The sequence below is a fragment of the Mastomys coucha genome, unplaced genomic scaffold (assembly GCF_008632895.1).
Source record: "Mastomys coucha isolate ucsf_1 unplaced genomic scaffold, UCSF_Mcou_1 pScaffold15, whole genome shotgun sequence".
Lineage (NCBI taxonomy): Eukaryota > Metazoa > Chordata > Mammalia > Rodentia > Muridae > Mastomys > Mastomys coucha.
The window spans coordinates 72,613,442-72,640,538 of record NW_022196897.1 but is presented as its reverse complement, the minus strand read 5'-3'; the positions used below and the strand labels follow the sequence as shown (position 1 = coordinate 72,640,538).

The following is a 27,097-nucleotide window of genomic DNA, read 5'->3' as shown; positions in this document are numbered from 1 at the left end:
AGAAAACATCCAATAAAAAAAGAAAGAAATAGAAATTTCTTTACACAGAATTGCCACATATTGAATATCAATTTAAACTGTTGTGTTTTCAACTGATTTACTGAAATTGAGTTTCTTAAGTTTTTCCTATATTTTACTGATTATAATTATTTTTCTGGAAACAAAAAGTCAACTAATAGAAATGTAAATTTTAGAATGTCTTTTAGATAGTAGAAAATAAAAACACCAGACCTATTGGCCAATACTGTCTGTCACAGTTCTGGATTCCTATTTGCTATGAAACATTCTTTCACATCAGAAAGACTGGATTCTCAGATCATGAGAGTATCCCATGTTTCTCAAGATCACTATGTAATTAACCTTAACTGCAAAATTACATTTATAACAAGTTATTATTGCTTTGAAATTATTGACTAATACAAAAATATAAAAAAATTTGATATAAAATATGTACTGAAAAAATCAAATAAGGTATTCTCTTCTTTAATAGTAGATAATGAGAAACTAATATGTAATGTTTGCATACTTAATTTATTATTTTGTATTCAAAGGGAATGCGTGTAATAAGCCCACTACAAAGGTTTCTTTTTAAACAGTAAAATAAAACAAACAAAACAGAACACAAAAACAAGGACTTTCCCCATTGACAAATTACTACCCATGGACCAGACACTATGCCTATTAAATTTAACATTTTCTTATGAATAAAAGATTATGAATTTGATCACCATTAATTGGTAATTAAAAATTTTAAATATATGGCTAAAAAATGAAAAAAATTGGGTGACATTTTTAATTAATTTGCTAGCACAGTGTTTGTATTTGTGTCTGTGTATGCAAATGCAACCATGAGTGAAACATTCCATGCATATTTTCACACAAGTGTAGGTCACAAGAATACCTCAGATGTCCTTCCTTGCATTTCAGTTTATTTAAGAAAGGCTCTTTTTTTTCAAACTATCGATGCATATGGCAACCTAGCTAATCTGTGACTGTCTGTGTATCCTTCTGTCTCTGCCTTTCAGAAGCAGCGTTGATATTACAGGATATCAGGGTCAGAATGTTTATCGGTTCTGGACATTTAATTCTGAGATGTAGTAAGGTATTAATCTCACACTGCCACACTTGCTCAGCATCACTTTCACTCACTGAGCTGTTTCCAAGCCCTTGCTAGAATTCTGTTGTAAATTTTACACTGTGTTAACAGATATTAGTGTACAGATTATTTCCATGGTTGTATCAATGGCTGATTTCATTTTAAGAATAACAATGACACTTAAACTAAAGGTAAAGAATGTCCTACATTTCCATTTTAAAAATAATAATTTGAGGGGAATTGGTGCTATTTCTTCATTGAAAAATTGGTGGAATTCAGTAGCTAAAAATCACAGAAATAACCTCAGTAATCTGAAAAACAAAGCTAGCTCCCCAGCACAAGCTTAATTTATAGGTCTGTCATAGTGAAAAGAAGGCAGAATAGAAGAAACATTCGCTTGAGTTTTCTTTCCTATGTATTTTTAAAGAAATATAATTCTACAGACCTATCTACCTAAAATAATTTCTGGAAGAATTATAAAAACAAAAATACTTGGAGAGATATCAAAACCATTTTCCTGGAAATCAGACATGGATTAAATATGTTATAAATGTATGAGCCATGATTCACCCTTATTCACTATGGGTTTCTTATTAGAAACATTGTGTCTCACAGGGTGTTTTTCTGAATCAACTCATATTTATTTGTCTGTAATATGTGAATGTATTGTTCTTTTTATTTGTGGGTTATAAAAGAATAGTAAAATTAATAATTCCATCATGTTAGCAGTCTAAGATGCTCATAAAGTTCATAAATTTGTGATTTCCAACATTTAATAATATGGGATGGTCTATATGGTCCATTAGCTTAAGGAATGAAGTATTTTTTTCTCAATAATATATTCAAATAATAATTAGTAGATGCATGAGACACTCTATTATCCCAAAGGAAATCATGTACAAATTGTTTATCTGTTCATATTTAGACAGCAATACAGTGACTCCCATGGGGCCAGGAAAGAACTTAAATCCATCCTGTTACAAACTAAGATCACAGCAGCAAGACTCCTAAGCAAGGTCTTCACACGGGTAAGAAGGAGTCATGGGCTTTGATATGTTTTAAAGTCATATTTAAACTCAATTTTTACCAAAGGCCTAAATATTAACGTATTAGTACCCAGGGAAGACTTTTTATGCAGTTTCTAATAGTCTGTTAATTATTCAGAATCGTCATTTTAAACACATAGCCTGATCCTCTGCCATCCATTTAACAAGAATCATTTTCTGTTATTATCCATCTGGGCTTATCTCTGCCTCATATCCCATGTTTACTTGGATTCACTTTCCTGAAGATGTGGCATGATATGGTGTTTAGGAGACTATAGTCATATTTTGGATGAGATATCTGGATCTTATATTTGCCACTTATATAAAGGTGACCTTTTTAAAATTTTGCAGTCTGTAACCCTCAGTTTGCTTGAATCCTATATGAGTGGGAAAGAGATGACTATCTACTTCTTAGTGTAATGAGAGGATCACATTAGCTCAAGTCTATAAGATTAAACTATATGTAGCGCATAAAGTTTTTTTTTTCCTTTTTCTCTTTAAATTTACATTTGTTCTACTGGTCTCTTTCCAAAATTCTCTCCAGGTGTTTAAAAACTGTCAGGATATTCAATACCATGTTTTCACAAAAGAGAGATGTATGATTCCGAGGTCATTAGAAATAGGGATTCAACATGAAGAACAGACAAGTGTCAGAAAATCAAACTGATATATTAGGAAATTCTGAAATAAGCCTCTAGAATTAGATTTTGCAGTTTAGTAAACAAGCTGATAGGTATATTCATCCATAACCAGAGATATCCTAACTGCTATGTGACTGTCAAAAATAATGTTAAAGTATTTCTAATTGTTTCTTTAAGCATGTGTCTGAGAAAAAAAATTTTTGAAAAAAGAAGACATTTTCTATTATTTATATCTGTCTATATCTATGTCTATGTGTATATCTATAGATATAGCCTATACACATAGATATACACATATACACATACATATATACATAGACATAGATATCTAGCTCTATATATCATCTATATCTACATATGGTTGTGTGTATTCATATGTGTTTGAGGATGTGTGTGCTTTTATACTTGAAAAAAATTTAAAAAGGAGAAATAAAATAATAAATGATTTTACATAATTAAAAACTTGGCAACAGATGAAGTAGACATTTCTTTTATCACAGTGAGTACTTATTGCTGAATATGATGGCACATGCCTATAATCCCAGCTCTCAGTCCTCACAGGTACAAGTATCAGGATCAAAAGTTCTAGGTTGTTCTCAGCCACATAGTTAACTTGAAGCCAGACAAAACTACAGAAGATTCTGTTGATGTAGAGACAGGGTGAATACAAATTCCAGACCACAATGATCAAGACCCAGTCTTAAAACATAGAACAAAACATGAAAACAAAATCAAAATCATTTAGTATTGTTTTATTATTCTGCCCCTTTTAAAGCCCACTGTACCATAGGATTTTTTTTTCTTTTTCTATTTATTTTAGATATAAGTGTTTTTTGTACACTTCTCTTGAAGGGAGCAGAACTGGTTAGGGTGAAGAAGCCACTTCTTACATGTCATGCTATAAATTCTCTGACACAGCGTTTCAGAAATAACTTATGTTAAACTTACTTCCTGCACAGATTGACACTTTTGAGCCAAATGGAGAAATCCAACCACAGTGCAAGGATCCAGGTTACTGAATTTATTCTTTTGGGACTCATCAACAGCCCAGACCTCAAAGCACCACTCTTTGGAATATTTTTAATCATATATTTGGTAACACTGATGGGCAATCTGGGCATGGTTATTCTGACTCATGTAGACTCAAAACTACATACGCCTATGTACTTTTTCCTGAGACATTTATCAATCACGGATCTTGGTTACTCTACAGTTATTGGTCCAAAAATGATGGTAAATTTTGTTATGCAGCAGAATATCATTTCCTACATAGGGTGTGCTGTGCAACTGACATTCTTTGAGATTTTCATCATTACTGAACTGTTTATCCTCTCAGCCATGGCATACGACCGCTATGTAGCCATCTGCAAACCTCTTGTCTATGTGATCATCATGGCAGGAAGAGTACGTTGGGGGCTGGTACTGGTACCCTATCTCTACAGCACATTTGTGTCCTTACTTCTCACAGTTAAGTTATTCACACTGTCCTTTTGTGACTCTAACATCATCAGTTACTTTTACTGTGACTGTATCCCTCTGATATCTCTGCTCTGTTCTGACACACATGAATTAGAACTCATCATTTTAGTTTTCTCGGGCTGCAATTTACTCTCCTCCCTCCTCATTGTGCTCATATCTTACATGTTCATTTTTGTGACAATTCTCAGGATGAACTCCAAGGAAGGGAGGTCCAAAGCCTTCTCCACATGCAGCTCTCATCTAACAGTAGTGGTTGTGTTCTATGGAACACTGCTGTTTATTTACCTGCAACCCAAATCCAGCCATACTTTTGAAATTGATAAAATGGCCTCTGTGTTTTATACACTAGTCATTCCTATGCTCAATCCATTGATCTACAGCCTAAGAAACAAAGAAGTAAAAGAGGCCCTTAAGAGAACTCTTACTCATGGACTCAGAATCCGCACTTAATACCACAGTACTCAGGGGTACAGCTTTCATACTGTGTCAGACCATGAGTCACATGAGATTATCAAATAGCATAAATGTACAGCAAGATTAAGTCTCTGTTTTCATTAAAAATTTCCTATATGAAGACCTCTGTTTTTCCAATTCAAAAGAAAAAAATTATAAACTTGGGAAAATGTAGAAATGCAAGGGTTTTTATTGTTGTTGTTTTTTAAACTTCATCTTGTGAAAGAAAGAATAATGTTTAATTAAAATGAATCAATATAAAGTATAGAATTGGTAATCTACACTTTATAGCTGTCACAGTATATAAAAATTAAATAAGATTATATCATAAAGAACATACCAGCTGAACTGGAGGCAAGAAAAAAATGTGGTTAATGTAATTACAACAGAAAATCAAATTTAAAAAGTCAAAGCTAAAGGTCAAAGAAAAGATTAGATCTAAGATAAAATTTCAATCAATGTAAAATAATATTTTATATGTCAAGAAAAATTATACATCCAGAAAGATGTTTTTCATTTAGAAACCATGAAGAGTTATCATGGGTAAGTTCAGGTTCATAGCCTCATAATGCAATCTTTTAAGACACAAATCCTCAAATGAATGATGGTAATTTAGACATATGCTGCTACAATATGAACATCTTTCAAAGATATATATGTATATGTACATATATATAACACTATATATATATATATATATAGTGTTTATGCAGTGAAGATAACTGGTACTGAAGGAACAATTGTGTGACCATCCTAGGAGTCTTTTTACCTTTGAAAGCTTACATAAAATATCATAGATTCTGAAACACTGTGGTGCTCTTATGTTTCTAAAAAGTCATAACCCTTATCTTCCATGGAGCCTGTCATAGACAACTTGAGCTTTCACCTCACATTTTTATAATCAAGTACTAATATATTCTTTTATTTGATGCATTTTTCTCAAAGATCTTTAAATTAACTAATGTCATTTAGACATTAAGCTGCTAAGCATAAATGGTTCAGCAAAAAATACCCTGTTAAGATTTAGCCTAAGTATTGATATGGTTCATTTTGATTCAATAAAATATGTTTTAAAGTCAAAGTACAATTTTAACACTTGTATTTTTTATTATGTATCAAGTTTTAATATTTTTAAAAACCACTACCACAGTTGTCTACAAGGAATAAAAACAAAATGTTCCATGGGTAGTTTATGCTTCTACTTTAGAGAAACAAAAGCTTTCACAATATTTAAGACATTAAAAAAAAATTGAAGGACTCACAAATATATTAAAACTTCAGTACACAAGAGCTGACAATTTAAAACAGACACGAGAATGGCAACACATAGATATTCTAAAATATATGTAGTATAGCAGATCCATTATCTAAGAAGTGTGAATAATTAAATCATGCTTAATATGCTTATAGCTATGGGACTTGTATGCATCTGATTTACTGGGTCTAGAGTAAAATAAATTCACTGAATTACAACTAGGTATACTCATAATAACATTAAAAATATAAGTTAAGATATGGTGGCACATGCCTTTAACCCCAGCACTTGGGAGGCAGAAGCAGGCAGATCCCTGAGTTTGAGGCCAGCCTGGTATAAAGAGTGAGTTCCAGGACAGCCAGGACTATACAAAGAAACCATGTCTTGAAAAAAAAATCAAAAAAACCCATATATTCACAAAATGAAATACTATTCAGAAATAACACAAAATAAAAGATCTACATATTCAGTAACATTGATAAATACCAATAGCACTAAATAAGTCCTATAGTATATTTAAATTAATTTGTAAAACAATTAAATTAATCTATTATTCCTGTATTATGGTATGGCAGAATTAATTATGATGATATAATATTCTGTTTCTTGGAAAATGTTTTTCAAATGCCATAGGCATTTTTGTATATGATTTTTATTTTTTTAATATTTTCATTAGTTCTTTGATAATTTTGTACCTACTTTTATCATATTTGCCATCTCCCCTTAACTCTTCTCATATTTATCCACCTTCCCTTTCCAACACATTTTGTGTCTTTTTTATTCTCAAGGATAGTCTTGCATATGTGACCTTCTACTGGATCATGCTTGATTTATCAGGGCATCCATTTTTGTAGAAATTGGCCCTTCATCTAGCAGAAGCTTATGTAGAAGAATTTTAATCCAACAAATGACTTCTCTGGCAACAGATCTCCTCCAAAGAGCTTCTACATCTATTGATACAGCTGGAATGCAAACATGTCCAAGACTACAGTATAAAAAATCTGACTGGAATACAAACACAACCTTGGTACACATCTTTAATCTCAAACTATAAAAGGTTAGTTTTAGAAGGAAGCAATAATGTTTAAAAGTGACATCTAATAGACGGAGGGAAGTTCAGTGAGTGCAATTCAGTTAAATTCAAGTAATGCCTATGAGTTCAGATGAGTTCATTCAGTGCAGTGAGTGTAGTACAATGCAGGATAGTTGAGTTTGTGCAGTTAAGTGCAGGTCAGGAGGGGCAATTGAAGCCAGAGAATAAGAAGTAGCCAGAAGATTAAAACAAATTGCCAGAGTTAGTTTGAAGCCAAGCAGAGCAATTTAGAGAGAAGCTGAGAGAAGACGGGTTGAATTAGTCACCTTGGAGAGGAATTTTAGCCAAAAGAGCTGAATTGAAGCAGCTAGATAGAAGTTAGAAAGAACTAGAAAGGGTGAGCTTATTAATCACTAAGCCCTGTGATGACAGTTACTTCAGGTGATTAAAATTACTTCTCAAGCTAAACAATTTCCAACTGCTTAAAACATGGTGCCCAACTCCTCTTTTTTTGCTAGGATTTGATTTTAGTATAAGCAATCAGTCACATCTGTAGATAGCTAGAGGTGACTTCGCAGCAATCAGGAATCTTTACAACCAGTTCTCCGGGACCCAGTGAGGAAACGTATCATCTCTAGGCAACAGTGTCGTTTCTGTGTCATATCCCATTCCTTTGTGCATGCATCCTTCCCTCTCTCTTTCTCTCCACCCTCTATAAGATGATGCCTCTAGCCTCCCCAACCCCCAATAAACATCCTGTGCGAGACCAGCTGTATGATGTGATTTGTTTGGGACCAAGCTGCGTACTTCTAGCACTGGTGCCATGGAACTTGGTGTTTGTAATCTCCCTGCATAGATCATGGGCAGGTTCACAGTTCCAAACCTGCCATAACATGGACTGGCCACCACAACGTGGGTGAAGTCCACAGGTCTGAACCTCATCCTGACATGTTTGCCTGCTACACAGGCTCAGTTTCTGCTCATGGGATCACTTCTTTTCCTTCCAAACACTGGCAATTGATAAGCTTATATAAGGTCCCTGGTCCCAGAGGAGGGCTGGCCACCCTCTACTGGTTTCATGGTCTTTATGACTGCCCTAACTCCTCATTCTAGAATGTTTTCCCTTGGGTGAGGTTTTTCTTTCTCTTTTCTGAGATGGTTCCTTTCTTACTGCTGTGAAATCTGGGGCCTGGTGAACCTTTCTCCTCTTTCGCACCCAGGCACTGGCCTGAGCTCAACTCTCTAGTTCACCACATGATGACCTGGTGTTTTGGCCTGGCTATCATTCCTAGCTACCATATTTGTCCTTGGGACACTGGAATAAACAACTCCATAGCTTCTACTCACCCAATGTGTGCTGCATCTTCATCTTTGACTGTGTCTCCAGGCTCCCCACTGAGATGCTTGCTGGAAAACTTCAAACCTCTAAAACTAGCACTCAAATAAAGGCCTCCAAATTTATCCACCTTTGCAATCAGTTCTGACTCCATTAGTCATTAGGTAATGACTCTAACTGTCTGCATAATGGCACTTTTGATCCTACCATTTTAAAGGATCTTTAGAATTATTGCCAACGAACTGGAAAATGGAAGGAGGGTCTCTCTGTCTAGGACTTTTCTTATCTTCACTCCAAACCTTATCTATGTTCCTCCTGTTCCCTAACTCAACTCCTATTAGCTATGAAATCTCAACCAGGAGGAATTGCTATTCTTGATCCAGCTAATGAACCTCCCCCTTACCATCCCCTGCCTGCCTCTGCAATGTCTCCTACTTACCCAGCCTCCCCATCTTCCTCTTCTCACCAGACCTCTCCAGAGCCTCCTTGCTCAGCTTCCCCAGACCACTTCCCCTCCTTTCCCAGCTACAGACTGCTCCAGCTGTCCTACATTGGCACCTACTTTCAGCCCTCTAATTGCCATGCCCACTCATCTACTCCAGTAAAGTCTGCAATATCAGTGTTGAAAGCCTGTTCATGGACAAGAGGTGTTATGACTTCAAAGGGAGTCTGTGCCTCCTGGATATTCAGTCAGTCGTTGGCATCTCCTAACTCAGATGTGTTCCAGATTAGTCTTTCCAATTATCAACATGCCTTCTTATTCAGGCATAAAGGTACCCCAAGAAATGATTTGTAAATGGCTAAAACTTAAGATCGGGTGTTGTTCCCTGGCCAGCACAGTGTTCCAATATATCCTAATTTATTACCAAGCTGTTGTTAGCTTGGAATTTCTCACTAGGAAACTGCTTTATCAGACAGGGTGTCCTTAGAATTAGCAATAGAGGTCAAGCACCATTGCTTACTATAAACATAGTTAGAATTCTCAGGGCAATCCCACCAAAGACAGAACTGTTTTACATATCAGAGTAATTGAAGGGCTTCCCTCACTTAAGAGCATTTTCAGGAATTGCTAGATTGGGATTTCCTGTTGCTTGCCTCCAGCAGACCCAGAGAACTAGCTTGGGATTACCAAAATAGCCCCAGTGGGGAGGGCACCACTGCTCTTCTGCTTCACACCTGGATGCCTGATCTTACCGACCTTGATGTGACTATCACTTGTCTATGTGACTTCTGTCTTGCTCTCTGATCTTACTGACCTTGATGTGGGCCTTACCTGTCTATGTGACTTTTGTCATCTGCCTTGTTTTCTGTATACTATTTAAGCCTCAATTTTTACCTTGTGCAAATACACTCAGACTCAGCACTTCCTTGTCAGCTCAGTTTGTCATTCTTGTCGACCTGACTAGGACCCTATTTCCCCGAGGGTTGAGGGAGGCCCAGATTGGCCAGCCTGTGGCATCCAACCATTTGCTCTAGATCAACAGCCAACCCCCAGCTTCCTCCTGACCTACCTCAGCTTCAGTCCTTCCTTTAAATGAAGCTTCACTGGGGTAGATGGTCTGATTAAGGTACGTGTTCCATTCTCACCAAATGAACTTTCTCAAATAGAAAAAAAATTGAGATCTTATACCTCTAACTCCTCTGCCTTTATTAAAGAATTTCAGTATCACTCAATCTTATACTTTGACTTTTCATGATGTCTATATGATTCTCAGTAATAACTTACTCACGGAGGAGAGCAGGCAAGTTTGGAAACAGGCTAGAACACATGCAGACAAAGTTTATCAAACCAACTCATCATACCCTATCAGGCCTGAAGCAGTGCCTAACCAAGATCTTCAATTGAATTCTAATATCCCAGGTGACATTTTAGCTATAGATCTATTCACAACCTGTCTTCTGGCTTCCCTAAAACCAGTTTTGAAAAACTCCAAGAGGTCATCCAGGAGAAACAAGAAAACCCTTCTCAATTTTTAGAACACCTTACAAAGGCACTCTTAGGATGTACTGAATTATGCCCTGTGGACCCAAATAGTAAACAACTCCTGATTACCTACTTCTTCTCTCAAAATTACTCCAATATTAAGAGCAAACTTAGATGCTTAAGAGGGGATACCTAACTGAACAGGAAGAAGTCTTGGCTATAGCCTTTAAGGTATACCATGAGAGGGATGAAAAAGCCTGCAGATAAAAATACCATATGCAGGCAAAGGCTGTACAACCAGCCCCAACTACTACCCACATTTCCTGGACTTCTAAGATTTAGGAGCCAATAAGCTCCCATTTCAAATATGGTCAACAGGGTCACTGGGCACAGGCATACCCTAATCCCTGAAAGCCACAAAACTAATGCCAAAACTGCCATCAGGAGGGACATTGGGATATTGATTGCCCTCATGCCACTCAGGACACAGTCATATCACTCCAAGATCACCCTCCACCTAATCTCCTAGGCTTGGTCATGGGTAACTCCTTTGACTTGACCACTTCTACACCAGCAGAGAATCCTGGGTTTTCATGATATGTGGGTCATCTATCTCCTTTCTCTTGGACACTGGGCCCACTTAGTCAGTCCTGATAGAGTTTTGGGGACCCAACACACCTTCTTGTTTCCCTATTGTTCAGCTAGAGGGACTGCCTTACCAACCTCACCAGACCACCACCATTTAATTGAAATTTTAGGGGTGTTCCCTGCACTCATTATTTTGGTAGTGCCCATGTGTCCTGTTCCTTATTGGGAAGGGGATCTTCTTACTAAAGTATAAGCCTCTATTTCTTTTGCTACTCCCACTCACATAACCCAAATTCACCATCAGTCCCTCTCCTCCTCCTTCTAGCCACCCAACCTACTAATGCTAGCATGTCAATTCCTTTGCCAGCCTCTCAAGTAGACCACAGAGTCTGAGATTTCCAGAACTCCTCTACTGCCAAACACCATTATCCTGTTGTCATCTAGTTACAAGATCCTACCAACTATGTCAGCCAAGCTCAACACCCTCTTTCTTTCTAGAGTTTCAGGGGACTAAAGCCTATCATCTCTGTCCTCCTAAGAAAAAACTCTGTCCAACCTCTTACCCCTTTAATATCTCTATACTATCATTAATAAATAAATAAATAAATAAATAAATAAATAAATAACCTAATGGGACCTTTTGCTTGGTTCAAGATCTCAGACTCCTTAATTCTGCAGTGGTTCCTCTCCATTCTATTGTGGGTAATCCTTACACACTTCTTTCCACCATCCTCTCAGGAACTTCTCATTTCTTAATCCTAGATCTCAAAGATGCATTCTTTTCTATCCCCCCTAGATTCTCAGTCACAAACACTTTTTCCTTTACCTGGTCTGACCCTGATACCCACTTTTCTACCCAATTCACCTGGACTGTTCTACCTCAGGGATTCTGGGACAGCCCACACCTATTTGGTCAAGCCCTGGCTTCTGTCTTACTCTCTCTGTCTCTCCCTAAATCTAAGATTATCTATTATGTATACAGTATTCTTTTCTGCAGTCTCTCTCTATGAATTAGTCAAGCTGACACCTCTGCTCTTTTAAATTTCCTGTCTAGTTGGGGCTATAGAGTCTCACCTTCTAAAGTCCAACTGTCCACTCCTCACTTATTTGGGACTAACAATTACCCCAACCCACAAAGCCATTACCATAGAAAAATAAAAATACCTAATTTTGTCTCTAACAATTCCTTCTACAAAGGAAGAAATTTTATCATTCCTAACCATTATTTGAGAATAACCTAACCTGATTCCTTATTTGAGAGTCCAAAAACCTAACATTTGGGACACCTATCATCGTTTTCTCATAATATGTTACAGCTTCTAACATACAAAGGCTTACAAACTCTGGCTCCCTCCAGTGTTCCTTCCCTTCAGGTACCACTAATAGAATACACTTACTTTCAAATCTTGCCCACTTCTTAATACTTCCAACCTTCTTCCTCATCCAAATACTAAACACTCCTTATCTTACTCCTGCACTAAAGTACCTAACCTCATCTTTCTTACCTCTGTAGAAATTGAGCCAAATGGGAATGCTTCATAAAATTACCAGAATGCAAGAAAGTCCCCTTATCCTTAAGACAAAGGGGTTTTAGGAAAGTTTACAGAGCAAACACCCGTCCCCAAGGAATGCGTTTCCAAGAGACATCCCTCGGAGAGAGGATCTCCCTGACCCCTCCTGGGAGTCACAGGTGCCTATCCTAACCCAGAGGAGGAGAAAGGTCAATAGAAACTAAAGAACAATGAACAAGATAAAGTGTAACCAGCCCATGTTGTGTTGTAAAATTGTAACCAGCCCACATTGTAAGCTGTAAAACTCTGTATAAAAGCTGAATGTTTTATTTCCCGGGGTCGCTTTGGTCCGGATCAGAGTTGACCCTGGTATATCAGTTTCAAATAAAAATCAACCTCGTATTATTACAGTGGCCTCCTTCTTGATTCTACGTGAATGGGATACCCACGCCGGTTATAACACCTCATCTTACTTCATCTTTCACAAGTACAGAATAGCACATTGTCTCAGACTATCCATTCCTGGTATTCAGATTGTAGCTCCTTTTTACTTGAAGGAGCCAGAAGAGCTGGCTATCCTATAGTGCCAGACACAGAGGTGGTTGAGGTGCACGCTCTCTCTAACCAGGCAAATAATCAACAGGCTGAACTAACAGCTATTATCCATGCCTGCCAACTGGTACAGGAACAACCCCTAAACATCTGTACAGACTCCAAAGGATATGTTTTTTCATAACCTTCTGTCCCACAATGCTATCTGGAAGAAGTACAGGTTACTTAACAACAAAAGGAGGATCAGTACCTAATGCAAACCAAATTATGGCCATGCTAAAAGCCTCTCATCTTCCCATGGCTATTGAAATTGTTGACTGCAGGTCTCACCAGACAGATGACTCTAGCATCTCTAAGGGAAACAATGAAGCCGACAAGGCAGCTAGACCTGCAGCCCTTAGGGGCCTAGACTCTTTCACCCACCACAGGACATTCCTACACTACAACTCACTTCCCCTCTTTCACCCCCTAAAACTTCTAAAACTCTGTCCTATCTTCATTAGATCTTTTACCCTAATGGACAAACATTATCTTATTTTGTTAAAACCCATTTACAGCCTACTCCTGAGGACCTTTCTTACTGTTACTTATAAAATCTGTCAGATATCAGATTCCAACCGCAGGTATCACAGAACTCCCTCTTCCTACCCACCGAGCTAGAGATTCCCTTCCTCAAAATGACTGGCAATTTGACTTTACCCACATGCCCACTGTCAAATATGCCAAGTACTTCCTAGTCTTGGTGGACATCTTCTTGGGGTAGGTAGAAACATTCCCCACAACCAACAAAAGGGCTCTGACATTGTCTGATCCCCTTGAGAGATCATTTACTGATTTGGAATCCCAGCCTCCCTTCAGTCAGAAAATGGTCCCAAATTTATCTCCCAAGTTTCTCAACTTCTATCTAAAGCCCACAACATCCCCTGGCATTTTTGTTTTCCCTATCACTCCCAGTCTTCAGGAGAGATAGAAAGGAGTAATTGCTCCTAAAGACTATTGTTTACAAATTGTCACAAGAACTTCACCTCAGTTGGGTAAAACTTCTACCTCTGGCTCTTTTTAGGCTATGGGCTCTCCCTAAATAATCACTTTTCCTCTCACCTTTTGAGTTCATGTATAGATGTCTAGTTCTAACTCCTGCTCTTTCACCCAAACACTCTTCACCTCCCAGATCAACTACTTATCCCATTACTCTGTCATCCCCACTCTTTCCCATGGAACTTTGCTGACCATTGTCTTCCATGGCTCCACACTGCCCCTTGCCCATTCCCTGTCAATATTGGAGATCAGATTCTTCTCTGTCCTACCGATGATTGGTCCTCACCCCTCTCCCCTAAATGACAGGGTCGCTTCAGGGTAATTCTCATGACTCCTACAGCTACTAAACTTAAGGAACTATTTCATTGAGTCCACATGTCTCACCTCAAAACTTACACCTCTCATTCTCAAAATGACTTTTCTTCCTACACATGGACCTCAAAGGACCCTGCTCTCTTAAGGTCCTGAGGATGTTAGGACCATTTACCTTGTCCCCAATCCCAGAAAAATAAGACTCTAATCTGGTAGCTGTATTTGACTCCACTAGATTGGTTATGGACTTCTCCTCCCACTGCTGACCCTTTCCATCCATGATAGCCATTACATTTGGAAATTCAAGGTTTGAGAAACTCCCACTGGTAAGAAACAGTCTTTCCAAATATGGTCTGAAAACTGCTCTATAGCTAGATGCCAGGAGTTGATCCAAACTGCTGTCATCTTTCTATCTACCACTTCATCTAAATATTATGACCTCTTTGCTTCTTCTTTGACTAGACAAAAGATGATCATAAAAAATGGACAGACAAATATGAGGGCTGCCCATATTAGTCTTGCCAGATACCAATGTTAGGATCACAGACCAATCACTTCTATCAATGACACAAGACTCTCTTCTTCTATTTTCAAGACCCATGGAATCCCAGGGTGAGAAGCAGGAGTTGTTAGTAAGCTCCACTGTAAAAACAAATCTGAGTCCCCAATAAGTACTATTCACATACAGAGAAAATATGTCTCAATTGTCTAACCTCTAGAAATCGGGGAAATAGAAGTAATTAAACACTCCTCCAAGGTCATTATTTCCTTGACATACCCCTCATGAATGGTACTAAGCTGTCATTTAGCCTTCTACTTCACACTCTAACCTTGGCCTACCAGCTCCCTAAAGTATCCAACCTGGCTACTTTCAAGATTGCTGGCTATGTGGACCCCTGGATCTGACTCACAACTGTCACTTACAACTTCTACAGTGACCCTGCCAAGTAACCGCACTTCACCTTTCATCAGCTGCCCCAACTCTGGTGTTGCCACAAGCCTATACCTTTTCTTTATCATTCTACACACCAGCTAGTCAGGAGTTTGCACATTGGTGTTCCTTTTTTCCTAAACCAGGAATAATCCACAGTGACTAGCCTCTACAAATCCTGGTTGTAGCCTCAATACCTGCAAGATAACAAGAGAGAAGTTTAAATTGTGCCACTCCTGGATGCTGTGGGAACAACTGTAGGTGCTGTTACTGGAATGGAAGGGCTGACTACTTCTCTAACCTTACACAATCAGTTCTTTTTCCAACTTGACAACAGTCAAGAGGTGGGTCAAACCATGCTCACCCTCCAAAGACAGATGGATTCTCTGGCAGCAGTGGTACTACAGAACCTATAGGGACTAGATCTTACAGTTAAAGAGGGTAGGCTTTGTCTTTTTCTCCAAGATGAATGCTGCGTTTATATCAGCCAGTCTCGTATAGTCAGAAACAATCCAACAACTACAATCAAACATCCAAAAATGCAGAGAACAATCTGATGCCTCTGATCCCTGGGTCTTTGAAAACCTCATATGGAAATGGATACTGCTCTTCCTAACCCCCCTTCAGGTCATTTTTTTCTGCTTTTACTATTTGCTCCTTGGCTCATTAACCTCCTCTCTACATTCTTCCAAAAAATAATTCAGAAATTTTCTAACCAACCAATTAATCAGTTTCTTTTACAGGATTACCAATCACTGTCCCCAGAAGAGCCTGTTGTGAATGACTATTGGAGGAGCCCTGAAAGAGAGGAATTAAGCACATGTGTGGACAGCTAGAAATGACTTCACAGCAATCAGGCATGTTTACAGCCAGCACTCAGGGACCTTCATCTCTAGGCAACACCATCACTCCTGTGTCTGTCCCTTTGCACATGTGCCATGCCCCACCCCCACCACCACATAAAAGACTTGTCCTCCCTGTTCCCCTCTCTCTTTCTCTCCTTTCTCTCCCAGAGGCTGCCTCTGACCCCTCCCCCTAATAAACCTTCCACATGAGACCTGCTGCATGGTGTGATTTGTTTGGGACCATACCACCTACTTCTAATACTTAAGCTTTCACAGGTGTTGTACATGTGGTTGTCATCAATGCTATGAATACTCCAGAAGTACCTGATGTTAAATTGTTTTAATTTCTAGGCTCATTTAAAAAATGATATGTAATTTATATCACAAAAATTAAAATAATATAGAACAATTTAAAAACAAAACAATATACCAAGCTATATGTGTCTGTATACCTTACTTAAAAGAGAATTATAGAACAAGAATGTCAGAAAAGGTTATAAGGAATCACAGAATTAACTAAGAATAATACAGTAATTCTTTATGTAAATATACGTATATAATTTAAATAAAAGTTATTTGTCTTGTTTTCATTGTTACCACAAAAATCCAAAAATCATGTAACAATAACAGCAGTATGAAAAATGAGAAGCCCCCTTTTGAGTTGTTGGTGGAACTGTTCCAGGATCTCCAAATTGTACAGTCTACTGTTATTGCACGATGCCCCTGAGAGATGAAAGGTATATACTATTGCTTACGACACCATGTCGTTCAGAATTATGGCTCCGAAGTTCCTTAACTGGAATTGACCTTAGTAACAGCACCCTGAGTAGTAGCTTTTATACTACTAGCAGGTACCATGAAAACTTCCAAAGGAGCAAAGGAACAAACAATCCTACCCAGCATTAAAATATCTGAGCCGCAACAGCCAGCAACATGGAAAGATAACCCTAAGGGTATGGTAGCTTTGATGGAAACCAACAATTCTCTATTCAAACTAGATTCATTCAACAGGTCTGGAAAACCAGCTGGCTATACAAGAATCATGAAGTCAAAGTTCTTAGAGAAAAGTCTACCAATTTACTAAACCAGCATAATCTCTACAACAATCTAAATATTTTCTCTACATCCACACATAAGTATAATTTCCCAGCTCTTATCAAGAAAACTATTCTTTGTAACAGAGGAAGATCATAAAAGAAAACCACAATCTATCAAAGTACACAGCTATAGATCCTAGTCTAAGTAGATACATCCACAAAACACTCCTGCACCTAAGGCTCAGGGAACATTATAGAAGATGAAGCCAAAAGAGTCTAAAAGCTAGAGATGATTAGGGAGTTTTCAGTGAGACTATGCCTCCTAGTAATATCATTAGATACACCTATAATGTCTCATTAGCATAACTATCTAAACCTGAACTGAATCAAGTAAACAATCATACCAGTGTGGATGAGGAAAAGCCTAAGGCCTCCACCCTACACAAAGAATGATAGACAAGGAGGGGAGGGAAAAAGGGGGATGGGTCAGAAAAGGGAGAAGATAGGGAAGAAGTAGAGGGTCAGTAATTGGAAAGAAGGTATGGAACAGTGGGGGCAGGGATCTAGGGATAGCCACTAGAAAAGTTCCAAATACCAGGGACCCAAGGTCCCTGGATCACAGGATGAAACAGTAAGGACAGTAGCCAAAATATCCAACATAGGGGAGATAGAACCTGTAAAGACCATATCCAGTGAATAGGCATGGCTCCCGGTTGAGGGATGGGGCCACTGACCCATCTCAAAATTATTAATCCAGAACTCCTCCTTTCAAAAGGAAATGTAGGGACAAAGGGTGGAGCAGAGACTGAAGGAAAGGCCATCCAGAGACTACCCCACCTGGGGATCCATCCCATATACAGTTACCAAACCCAGACACTATTGTGGATGCCAACAAGTGGTTGAGAACAGGAGCCTGATATAGCTGTCTCCTGAGAGGCTCTGACAGTGCCCGAGAAATACAGAGGTAGATGCTCACAGCCATCCATTGAACTGAGCACAGGGTCCCCAATGGAGGAGCTAGAGAAAGGACCCAAGAAGCTGAAGAGATTTGTAGCCCCATAGGAGAAACAACAATATGAGCCAACCAGTACCTCCAGAGCTCCCAGGGACTAAACCACCAACCAAAGAGTACATGTGGAGAGACCCATGGTTCTAGCCACATATGTAGCAGAGGATGGCCTTGTTGGACATCAATGGAAGGAGAGGCCTTTGGTCCTGTGAAGGCTTGATGCCCAAATGTAGGGGAATGCCAGTAGAGGGAAGAAGGAGTGGGTGGGTTGGTAAGCAGGGGAAGGGGATATGGGATAGGGGGTTTTCGGAGGGGAAATGAGGAAAGGGGATAACATTTGAAATGTAAATAGAGAAAATATCTAATAAAAAAAAAAGAACTTCTAAAAAAAAAAAAAAAGCTTCTCTCAGAGCTCAGGGAACCCAGCAGAAAAGGAGGCACAAAGCATGTAAGAGTCAGAGGGGCACAGAAGACACTAGGAGAATAGGCCTCTAAATCAATTGACTAAAGGTCAGAGGGGTACAGAATACACTAGGAGAATAGGCCTCTAAATCAATTGACTAAAGGTCATATGAAGTCAAAGATACTGAAATAACAAAATAAGGCTGACATGGGTCTATACCAAGTCCTCTGGGTTATACATTATAGTTTTCAGTTGAGTATTTTTCTGGAACTCATGAATGTGAACCAGAGGGTCTCTGATTCTTATGATTTCTCTTGGTGCTCTTTTTCTTCTGTCAGTTTTGCCTTGTCCAAATTCAATGTGATAGTTTTGATTTATTTTATTATCATTTTATTTTGTTATGTTTGGTTATTATCTCTTAGAAGCCCCTTCTTTTGTAATGAGAGATAAAAGTGTGGTGAATCTGGATAGGAGAAGAGGTATGGAGGAACTAGAAGGAGTGGAGACAATCAAGTTATAATATATAAGAAAATAATCTATTTTTAATAAGTGGAAAATTACTAAGCAAATAAATAAGCATAAAAAGAGAAGCTTATCAGACAGTTAATATTTTCTCTTTCCTTGCTTTGGATTTTTGCATATTTACTCTAAATACAAATATATCCTATTCAGCTTCAATCTACTACTGGTTGAGAAAAATCACCTATATATAAAAGTCAATCTCTAAGAGTTGAAAACAAAGAACAATACTAATGTTTTAAAGGCAATTCTTTAACAAAATGGGGATTATCTTTTTCTGAGCTTGCTCCTACACAAATCACTTAGAAGTAGCAACTGATAACACCATCAAAATGACAATGAAGTTATTTGCTTCTATTTTTATTGAGAATGTGATTTCATTGTGAATTAGAAGGCTTCATATGATCTCACAGAGGCTGAAGAAGCAGTCATGGAGCCTGCATTGGTCAGCACTAAGTCTTCTGCATACATGCTGTAGTGGCTTAACTGGGGTTTCATGGGATGCCTATCAGTGTGAATCCTGGTGTCTCAGATTCTTTTGCTGCTCCCGGCACCCTTTCCTCCTCGGGTTGCCTCTCTAGCCTTCACATGAGGGCTTATGCAGAGCCTTGTTGCATCTTGATATGGCATGTTATGGCATATCTCTGGGGGGCCTGTTCTTTTCTGAAGGGAAAATAAAGGGTCATGAATCTGAGGTAGACAAAGGTATGGTGGGATAATATTTGGAGCAGAGAAGGGATAGGGATTGTGGATGGGAAGTACTGTATATGAGAGAACAATAAAAAAGAACAAAAGAAGAACAAACAAACAAAGAGGCATTGTTAGAATGTCACTTAATGAAAGTCTGTTTGTTTTTTGTTTGTTTTTACTTTAATTAAAATATTATTATATTACAAAAAATTAGGATAGAGAGGCAGAGAAGAAAATATACGCAACGTAAAATTAATTCAAATAAGAAGACGTGAGGATGTAGCAAAAGAGAACTATGCAAAAATAGACCAAACTTGTGGGAACCTCAGCCTTTCAATTTATACAACATGAAAAAAAATATCATTTTCATCATATAAACTTCCTTGTCTGTGGTAAATTTTGTGGACTCTCTCAATAACTAATATACCACTTGTGCATTTTCTTTTTCTGTATTTTTAGTAGTGTCTATCTATGTAACTATAATTGTCCTATACTCCCTACACAGACCAGGGTGGCCTCAATTTATAGAGACCTGCCTGCCTTTGCCTTCTGAGTGAAGAAATTAAAAGCATGTGCACCACACCTGCCCCTGTGCTAATTTCTTTATTTAGTTACCACCAGGAGCAACTAACTATACCAAAATCTTTAATTTCTTAGTTTCTTACAATCTTAAAAAAGCATATATTAGGATTACAGTGAGCTGGGCGGTGGTGGCACACACCTTTAATCCCAGAACTTGGAAGGCAGAGGCAGATATATTTCTGAGCTGGAGGCCAGCCTGGTCTACAGAGCAAAGTCTAGGACAGCCAGGGCTATACAGAGAAACCCTGTCTCAACCCCCCCCCAAATGATTACAGTGTGATATACAAGTACAAATCTTTATAATAATTATACAATTTGAATATGTAGCTTTTGCATAATTTCTGAGTATCCATAATTCAGTTCATTAAAATATTATATATATATATATATGTATATATATATATATAGATGCTTTCATAGTCATGAAAGAAAGTACGTAGAAAAGAATTTGCTAAACGCATACAATTGAATAAGATTTGCAATGGACATTGAATGTCAAAAGTATACAAATTTAAATTCAATGATTACAAAATACATCTTTGAATCAAAAATGTTTTTTAGTCGTATTCACAAGACATGACTTCACATGCATGTCACACATGCATATACCTAAGGAGACCATAACAGTGAATCTGATGTCTTCCTCAATTTCTTCCTATTTCTTGATCCAGTACTTCCTTGAACTGTAACTTGTACTCTGACTAGGCTAGCTAGCCAGTAAGCACTAGAGATCATGTGTACAATGCTGATTGACAATCAACTGAAAACTTTACCAAAGTTATGATTGTAGTTACTGGGTATTCATACTTTCAATGAAAATACTCTTACACACCAGCACATCTTTGTAGCCCATGGATGTTGTGGTTTAAAATCCACTTCATACCATTCCTGGAGGTAATGATTGTATTGATTCTATTTTTGAATTAAAAGGAAATCGAACATGAAGACAGATGTTGGAAAGATTAGCATGTTCCATAAAGATATAACTCTGTTCTTGCATTATTGCTATGTCATTAGTTCTTAGGTTTTAAGTAATGCATATTTACAATAAAGAATTTTAGTGAGAAAGGGAAGTTCTTTGACAATTGTAATTTCATCACTACTCTTCTTAGATGCTATGGACTTGAACTCAATCCCATTCAGTAATACAAGTTCAGACTACACCAAAATAAGTTCAATGTGAACACAAAAGATAGGAGGATAGGGAGTTCTCCTCCATCTTGGGGATACACTGTGAGACCTTTTCTTAAAAAAATTAATAGGTGTTTATGACTGCATTAATTACTAGAGGGTTCCTAGAGGGGAAAATTGTTAAGGAACCAGTCCTTGTGGCATCTTCCCAAAGGATGCAAAAAACTATTTATGGATCATAGCATCACCATACTTCACAATTTGACTCTCAAAGGTTTATAGAGATGAATCAACTCATGGATACAACCATGTAGAAATTTTAACTAAGAGCATAAAGTCTAATATCCATTCCAGGTGGGTTAAAAATAATTTGTATTACTGTATAAGGTTTTAAAATCAATATTACATCTTAATGCAAACCATCCCTTTTTAATTTTAGAAAACTATGAATGGCTAATAATCAAATAGTAAAATAGTCAAACTAGCATTTGCTCAGGCTATTTTAACTATTTTTATTAATATAGGTTGGGTTAATGATCAACCATTTACACATTTTAATTGAATTATCACTGTCTTATTTATTAAGTAACATATTCCTGAAACAGTGCATTTTTGTCAGTGAGATGATTTATATAGTTTTACTGTTTATATTGTCTAAAAGAGACATTTTGCTTTCATCATTATGTTTATAAAAGAACAGTCGATGCAGCACAGCGCTGCAGACAAATTACATCCCTCCTCAAGGATGGAAATTTCTTTGAAAACTGTAGGTTAAATGTAGTTATATTTCTATATAAAGGTACACAGCCATAATCCAAGTTCCTAAGAGGTTGAAACAAATAGAACATTAGAAACAGTCAGTTACAGCTTGGTCAGCAATACAAAATAATACTCCCTTATAAAGATATTAAAAATTACCAGATGCCACATATGCAAACAGGCATAATGTATTAAAATGCAGTCAACTAAACAGTGAAGCACATTTATAAAGATCCTTGATCGCAGACTATAATTAATCTGCCTACATTTTAGTTAAGAGTCTATTGAAAGGAAACATTTTGCTGAAGTGTCAGACTACTGGGCTCCCATTGAAGGGAGCATCTGCTAAAACAGTGGACTTTAACTTCAGAGTCTCAGGGCCCCAGTTTATTATGATGAGACCTTTTTCATATTCATGAGTAACATTCCCAGGAAATGAATATTCTTTCTAAAATTTGCACTTAGTTCATTTACCGGATATAGAAAACCCTAACTGAACTTCTCTGCCTCCCTCCACCATGTTTAAAAGCAGAGGTCTGGATGATCTAAGACATCCTTTCATCCAGCTTCCACATCTCCCTGAGTCCTGGGGTTGCAGAGCTGCACCAACATGCCTGCTTTTCTTCTTTCTTTCATTTTGAGGTATTGACTGAAACTGGGCTGGAAACTGGTGTATCTCAAGTACCTGTAACACAGACAGCACTAATAATTGATTCACTAAATGTATAATGAATATTTTATAAACATGAAAATCACAGTATGTTGAAAACAGAAATTGCATTATTAAATTTTAAATAATTTCCTATGAAAAATTAAACCATTTCATGAACTTTGACATTATTCTCAAGTATCCCCATAAAAATGTTCATTATGTATACAATCTGTCACTTTCCCCATATGATTCAAAGCATTGATTGTACTGAAGACATCATCTTACTCTTCTAGCTGTCAAATTTATCTTTCAAACTCATTTTCTTCACTTTGGCCCACCCAGTGCTACCTCACTCCAAAAAGTCCATAAAAGCCATGAATGGTGCTTTTTTTATGCATTAAAGTTTCCTTTTAAGTCCCATCTCTAACCCTTTTCAAAGCCTGTAATTCATAATCTGTACAACAGCAAAAAATAATATGGTTCAATTAAGTTAATCAAAATATTTTCCTCTCTTAAAATATCTCCATGATTCACAAAAAAAAGCAAGTAGGAAATCTATATAGTATCATATCTCTCAATGGAAGATCACACTTGATACTACTAATTCCCAATTCTTGATAAAAACCTGGTCACATACTCTTCTCTTATGCTCTCCCTTGCATCCATGAAAAGCACCTGTTTATTAGTTTATTTTTATTGCCGAGAATGGCATTTCTCCCTTATTTCTATGGCTCAAAATCCTGGAAATTTGGTTTTCTCTCTGAGGTTTCACATAATCATTTTCTTTTATTTATTTAAAGTTGAATTAAAACAATGTTTTGACAGAAGCAAGCTCCCCATTATTCCATGTCAAATTATTCTCCTTGGTTGTTTCAATGAAACCCTGACTGTATTTTATTCATCGTACCTCATACCTACTACAGTGATCTTGTTCCCAGGTTTATTTTACAAATTGTGTTTACTTTCTGAGGGAAGAAAAGTGATTTCTGTGAAGCTTCAATACTGTTTGTCCCAGAGCAGAAACCAAGGGACAGGGTGATATCTATCGTCACAGTCAATGGTATCAGCTGACATACAAGGTTAGGATTCACTTGATTTTATTTAACTGACCTTATTTTATTTTTTACACTGTCCTTTTTTTGTTTGTTTGTTTGATTTTTTGGTTTTTTTTTTTGTTTGTTTGTTTTTCGAGACAGGGTTTCTCTGTATAGCCCTGACTGTCCTGGAACTCACTCTGTAGTCCAGGCTGGCCTCAAACTCAGAAATCCGCCTGCCTCTGCCTCCCAAGTGCTGGGATTAAAGGCGTGCGCCACCACCGCCTGGCTTACACTGTCCTTTTTAATGTTCTTTTTCTAGCTACAGCTTAAGTATCTATGTTTTTATCTGTTCATTTCAGAAAGAGGAAACATATCAACAGGTCTTAGATTTTATCACGTATTTTTAGAAGCATAACAATGCTATGCCATTCTAAACAGTATGTGCAAATTTGTAGCTGAAGGATGACTGTGTGATTTACCTGCCCAAACATCATCAGTTGTGAATGCTAATGACACCCCAGCTGGTCATCCTTAAACAACTCTAGTAATTTACTCAGCATATGAAAACATCATAAAATTCAATGAGAAATATGTATATTATTATCATGAGAATTATACAAAAAGATATCCAACAGTGTTATAAAAATAAAATATTAATGCATTCATGCTAATGATTAAATTAATAGTTAACTTTTGTACATAAAATATTCAAAATTAAATAAGATTCTGACTGATTAAAATATAATGGAAGGCATATGAGGCTTGTTGGACAAGAATGAAAGGTGTAGTCAAAAGCTAGGGGGTCTTATGACTAATGTCAAAATGTTACAAAAATGTTAACAATTTGATATAATCTTTTAAAGGTAGAAAGAGATTCAAGACTCTATAGCTTCCTGCAATTCTGTGTTAGTAAATAAAGCAGAAAATTAATGAAAAGATAACAGGTATGGTAAAAGAACTATCTAAGTTAAATTTCCATCTAGTGACTTTATATGACAGTCTACAGAAAATGGGAAGGACACCAGGTGTAAACATATATGTGCCAGACTAAGCAAGTCTCAGTTTAATTATACTTTATATAATTAAAGATCCTACGAATCTTCATGCCCTTTCTTACTCAACAAGACATAAAATTACATCACAGCTTCAAATACTGCAGGCTAAGAGCATGTCTGTCCTTCCACATGAATTAAAGTAATCCACAAACCTCATCTGATGCAGTATCATCTATTTAGTTCATTATCCCTCATGTTACTTCAGCACAAGTTTAGGCAGAAAACCCTGAGTTTTCCAACTGAATTTTAACTCATTCATAATTTTAGAAAAATTAATAAAAGCAACCTCACCTGAGGACTGCACCTTGTATCGAATGGCAATGGTAGAAAATACTTGTTTAACTCTGAATGGCATTCTTTTCCTTTCTAAACAGATGAACTCTCAACATTTACATGGCTCCTAGAAATTTATCTCATGTCACTGAATTCATTCTTGTCGGTGTTTCAGACCTTCCAGAACTTCAGGTTCCACTTTTCTTTGTCTTCCTAATCATCTACCTTCTGACAGCAGCAGGGAACCTGGGCATCATCATCCTGACCACCGTGGACTCATGCCTGCAAACTCCCATGTACTTCTTCCTCAGACACCTGGCCGTCATCAACTTTGGCAACTCCACTGTCATTGCTCCGAAAATGCTGGTCAACTTCTTAGTCAGTAAGAAAACCACCTTATACTATGAATGTGCCACACAGCTGGGAGGTTTCCTGGTATTCATTGTAGCAGAGATCTTCATGCTTGCTGTGATGGCCTATGACCGCTATGTGGCCATCTGCAACCCTCTGCTCTACATGGTGGTGGTGTCTCGACGGGTCTGCCTTCTGCTGGTGTCCCTCACATACTTTTATGGCTTTTGTACAGCCATTGTTGTTTCATCCTGTGTGTTCTCTGTGTCTTATTGCTCCTCCAAAAAAATCAACCATTTTTATTGTGATAATGTCCCTCTGTTGGCACTTTCCTGTTCTGACACCTACCTTCCAGAAACTGTAGTCTTTATATCTGCAGCTACAAACTTGTTCTTTTCCATGAGTATAGTGCTGGTATCTTATTTCAACATCGTTTTGTCTATCCTAAGGATCCGTTCATCAGAGGGAAGGAAAAAAGCCTTTTCCACCTGCGCTTCACATATGATGGCTGTCACAGTTTTCTATGGGACGTTGTTGTTTATGTATTTGCAACCTCAAACTAACCACTCACTAGATACTGATAAGATGGCCTCTGTGTTTTATACACTGGTGATCCCAATGCTGAACCCCATGATCTACAGCCTGAGGAACAAGGATGTGAAGGCCGCTTTAAAGAGATTCACGACAAATCCATGTGATTCTTTTAAATCACTGTAACCTTAAGACTTTTTTAGTTAATAAAGACAACTGAAGAGTTATCGTCGGGAACTGAGATGATAACTCTTTTCATGTGACTTAATCACAGTGATTTCCTTCCAGATAGTGCAATGTACAAAGTAAATGTGCATTGGGAAAGAATGACAAACACAGACTCAGCTAGAAAACAGAGTAACACTACCGCTGATAAGACAATCCCAAAATGGGCTCCTTCGTATCATCCATGACATAAAAGAGGGAGAAATTCACTGTTTTTATTTCTTTATCTAAGCCTATAGCTTTAATTCATTGATGAAAAAAACTGAGAAGATGTACAACAGGCGAGCAGCGCAGAAAACACTGGCCAATATATTCCCCGAATAGCCATAACATATAGAGAAACTGTGGTAGCATACAGGACACTATGGAAATAAATTAAGTAGATGCCTATTTTGGAGAGAATGTTTGAATTTAAATGAAAAGAAAATTCTGAATGAATATGTAATCTAAAAATGGCAATAAATATATTTGATATTCATCAAACATCATTTAAACATACTATAGAATCCCTACATTTCCCTTGTCATCTTGTGAAATTTTATTTTAAAATAAAATCTGGAGGGTGAAGATATCACTCAGGTGGTGGAGTGTTTATTATGCATAAAACTCAAGATTTTCTTCCCAGAATTGCCTTGGATGTGAAGTGCAGTTTGTGAAATGAGACTTGTAAATAGAAAGTGTTTGTTTCCCAGATAAGGCTATTGACCATATTCCACCACATTAAAACATTCAAAAAATAAAACAGTGTAAAGTCATCATTCACATAGAACTGCCCACAAATGTACATATATCCATCCCCCATG

The 27,097-nt window shown here is 37.4% G+C and overlaps 3 protein-coding genes across 4 annotated transcripts in view; all 3 read left to right on the top strand.

Moving 5' to 3' along the window:
• Positions 1-16,141, top strand: part of LOC116090422 (olfactory receptor 8K5-like) — a 43,200-nt gene extending 27,059 nt beyond the window's left edge. The window contains exons 2-3 of one of the 2 annotated variants that reach the window (XM_031370885.1): positions 2,022-2,124; positions 15,939-16,141. In XM_031370885.1, the coding sequence (XP_031226745.1) occupies positions 2,022-2,107 (86 nt within the window). In that variant the 3' untranslated portion in view covers positions 2,108-2,124; positions 15,939-16,141. Of the gene's footprint in view, positions 1-2,021; positions 2,125-6,763; positions 6,993-15,938 lie in introns of those variants that run through there. The other variant, XM_031370884.1, reaches the window with a different exon arrangement.
• Positions 2,050-4,712, top strand: LOC116090421 (olfactory receptor 8K1-like). Its single transcript, XM_031370881.1, has 2 exons — positions 2,050-2,124; positions 3,743-4,712. The coding sequence occupies exon 2, from the start codon at positions 3,762-3,764 to the stop codon at positions 4,710-4,712; it is 951 nt and encodes a 316-aa protein (XP_031226741.1). The 5' UTR covers positions 2,050-2,124; positions 3,743-3,761.
• A 9,166-nt stretch (positions 16,142-25,307) lies between the features above and the next one.
• On the top strand, positions 25,308-26,255 carry LOC116092088 (olfactory receptor 8J3-like). Its single transcript, XM_031373445.1, has one exon. It carries the CDS (start codon positions 25,308-25,310, stop codon positions 26,253-26,255), a length of 948 nt encoding a protein of 315 aa, XP_031229305.1.
• The last annotated feature ends 842 nt before the right edge of the window (positions 26,256-27,097 follow it).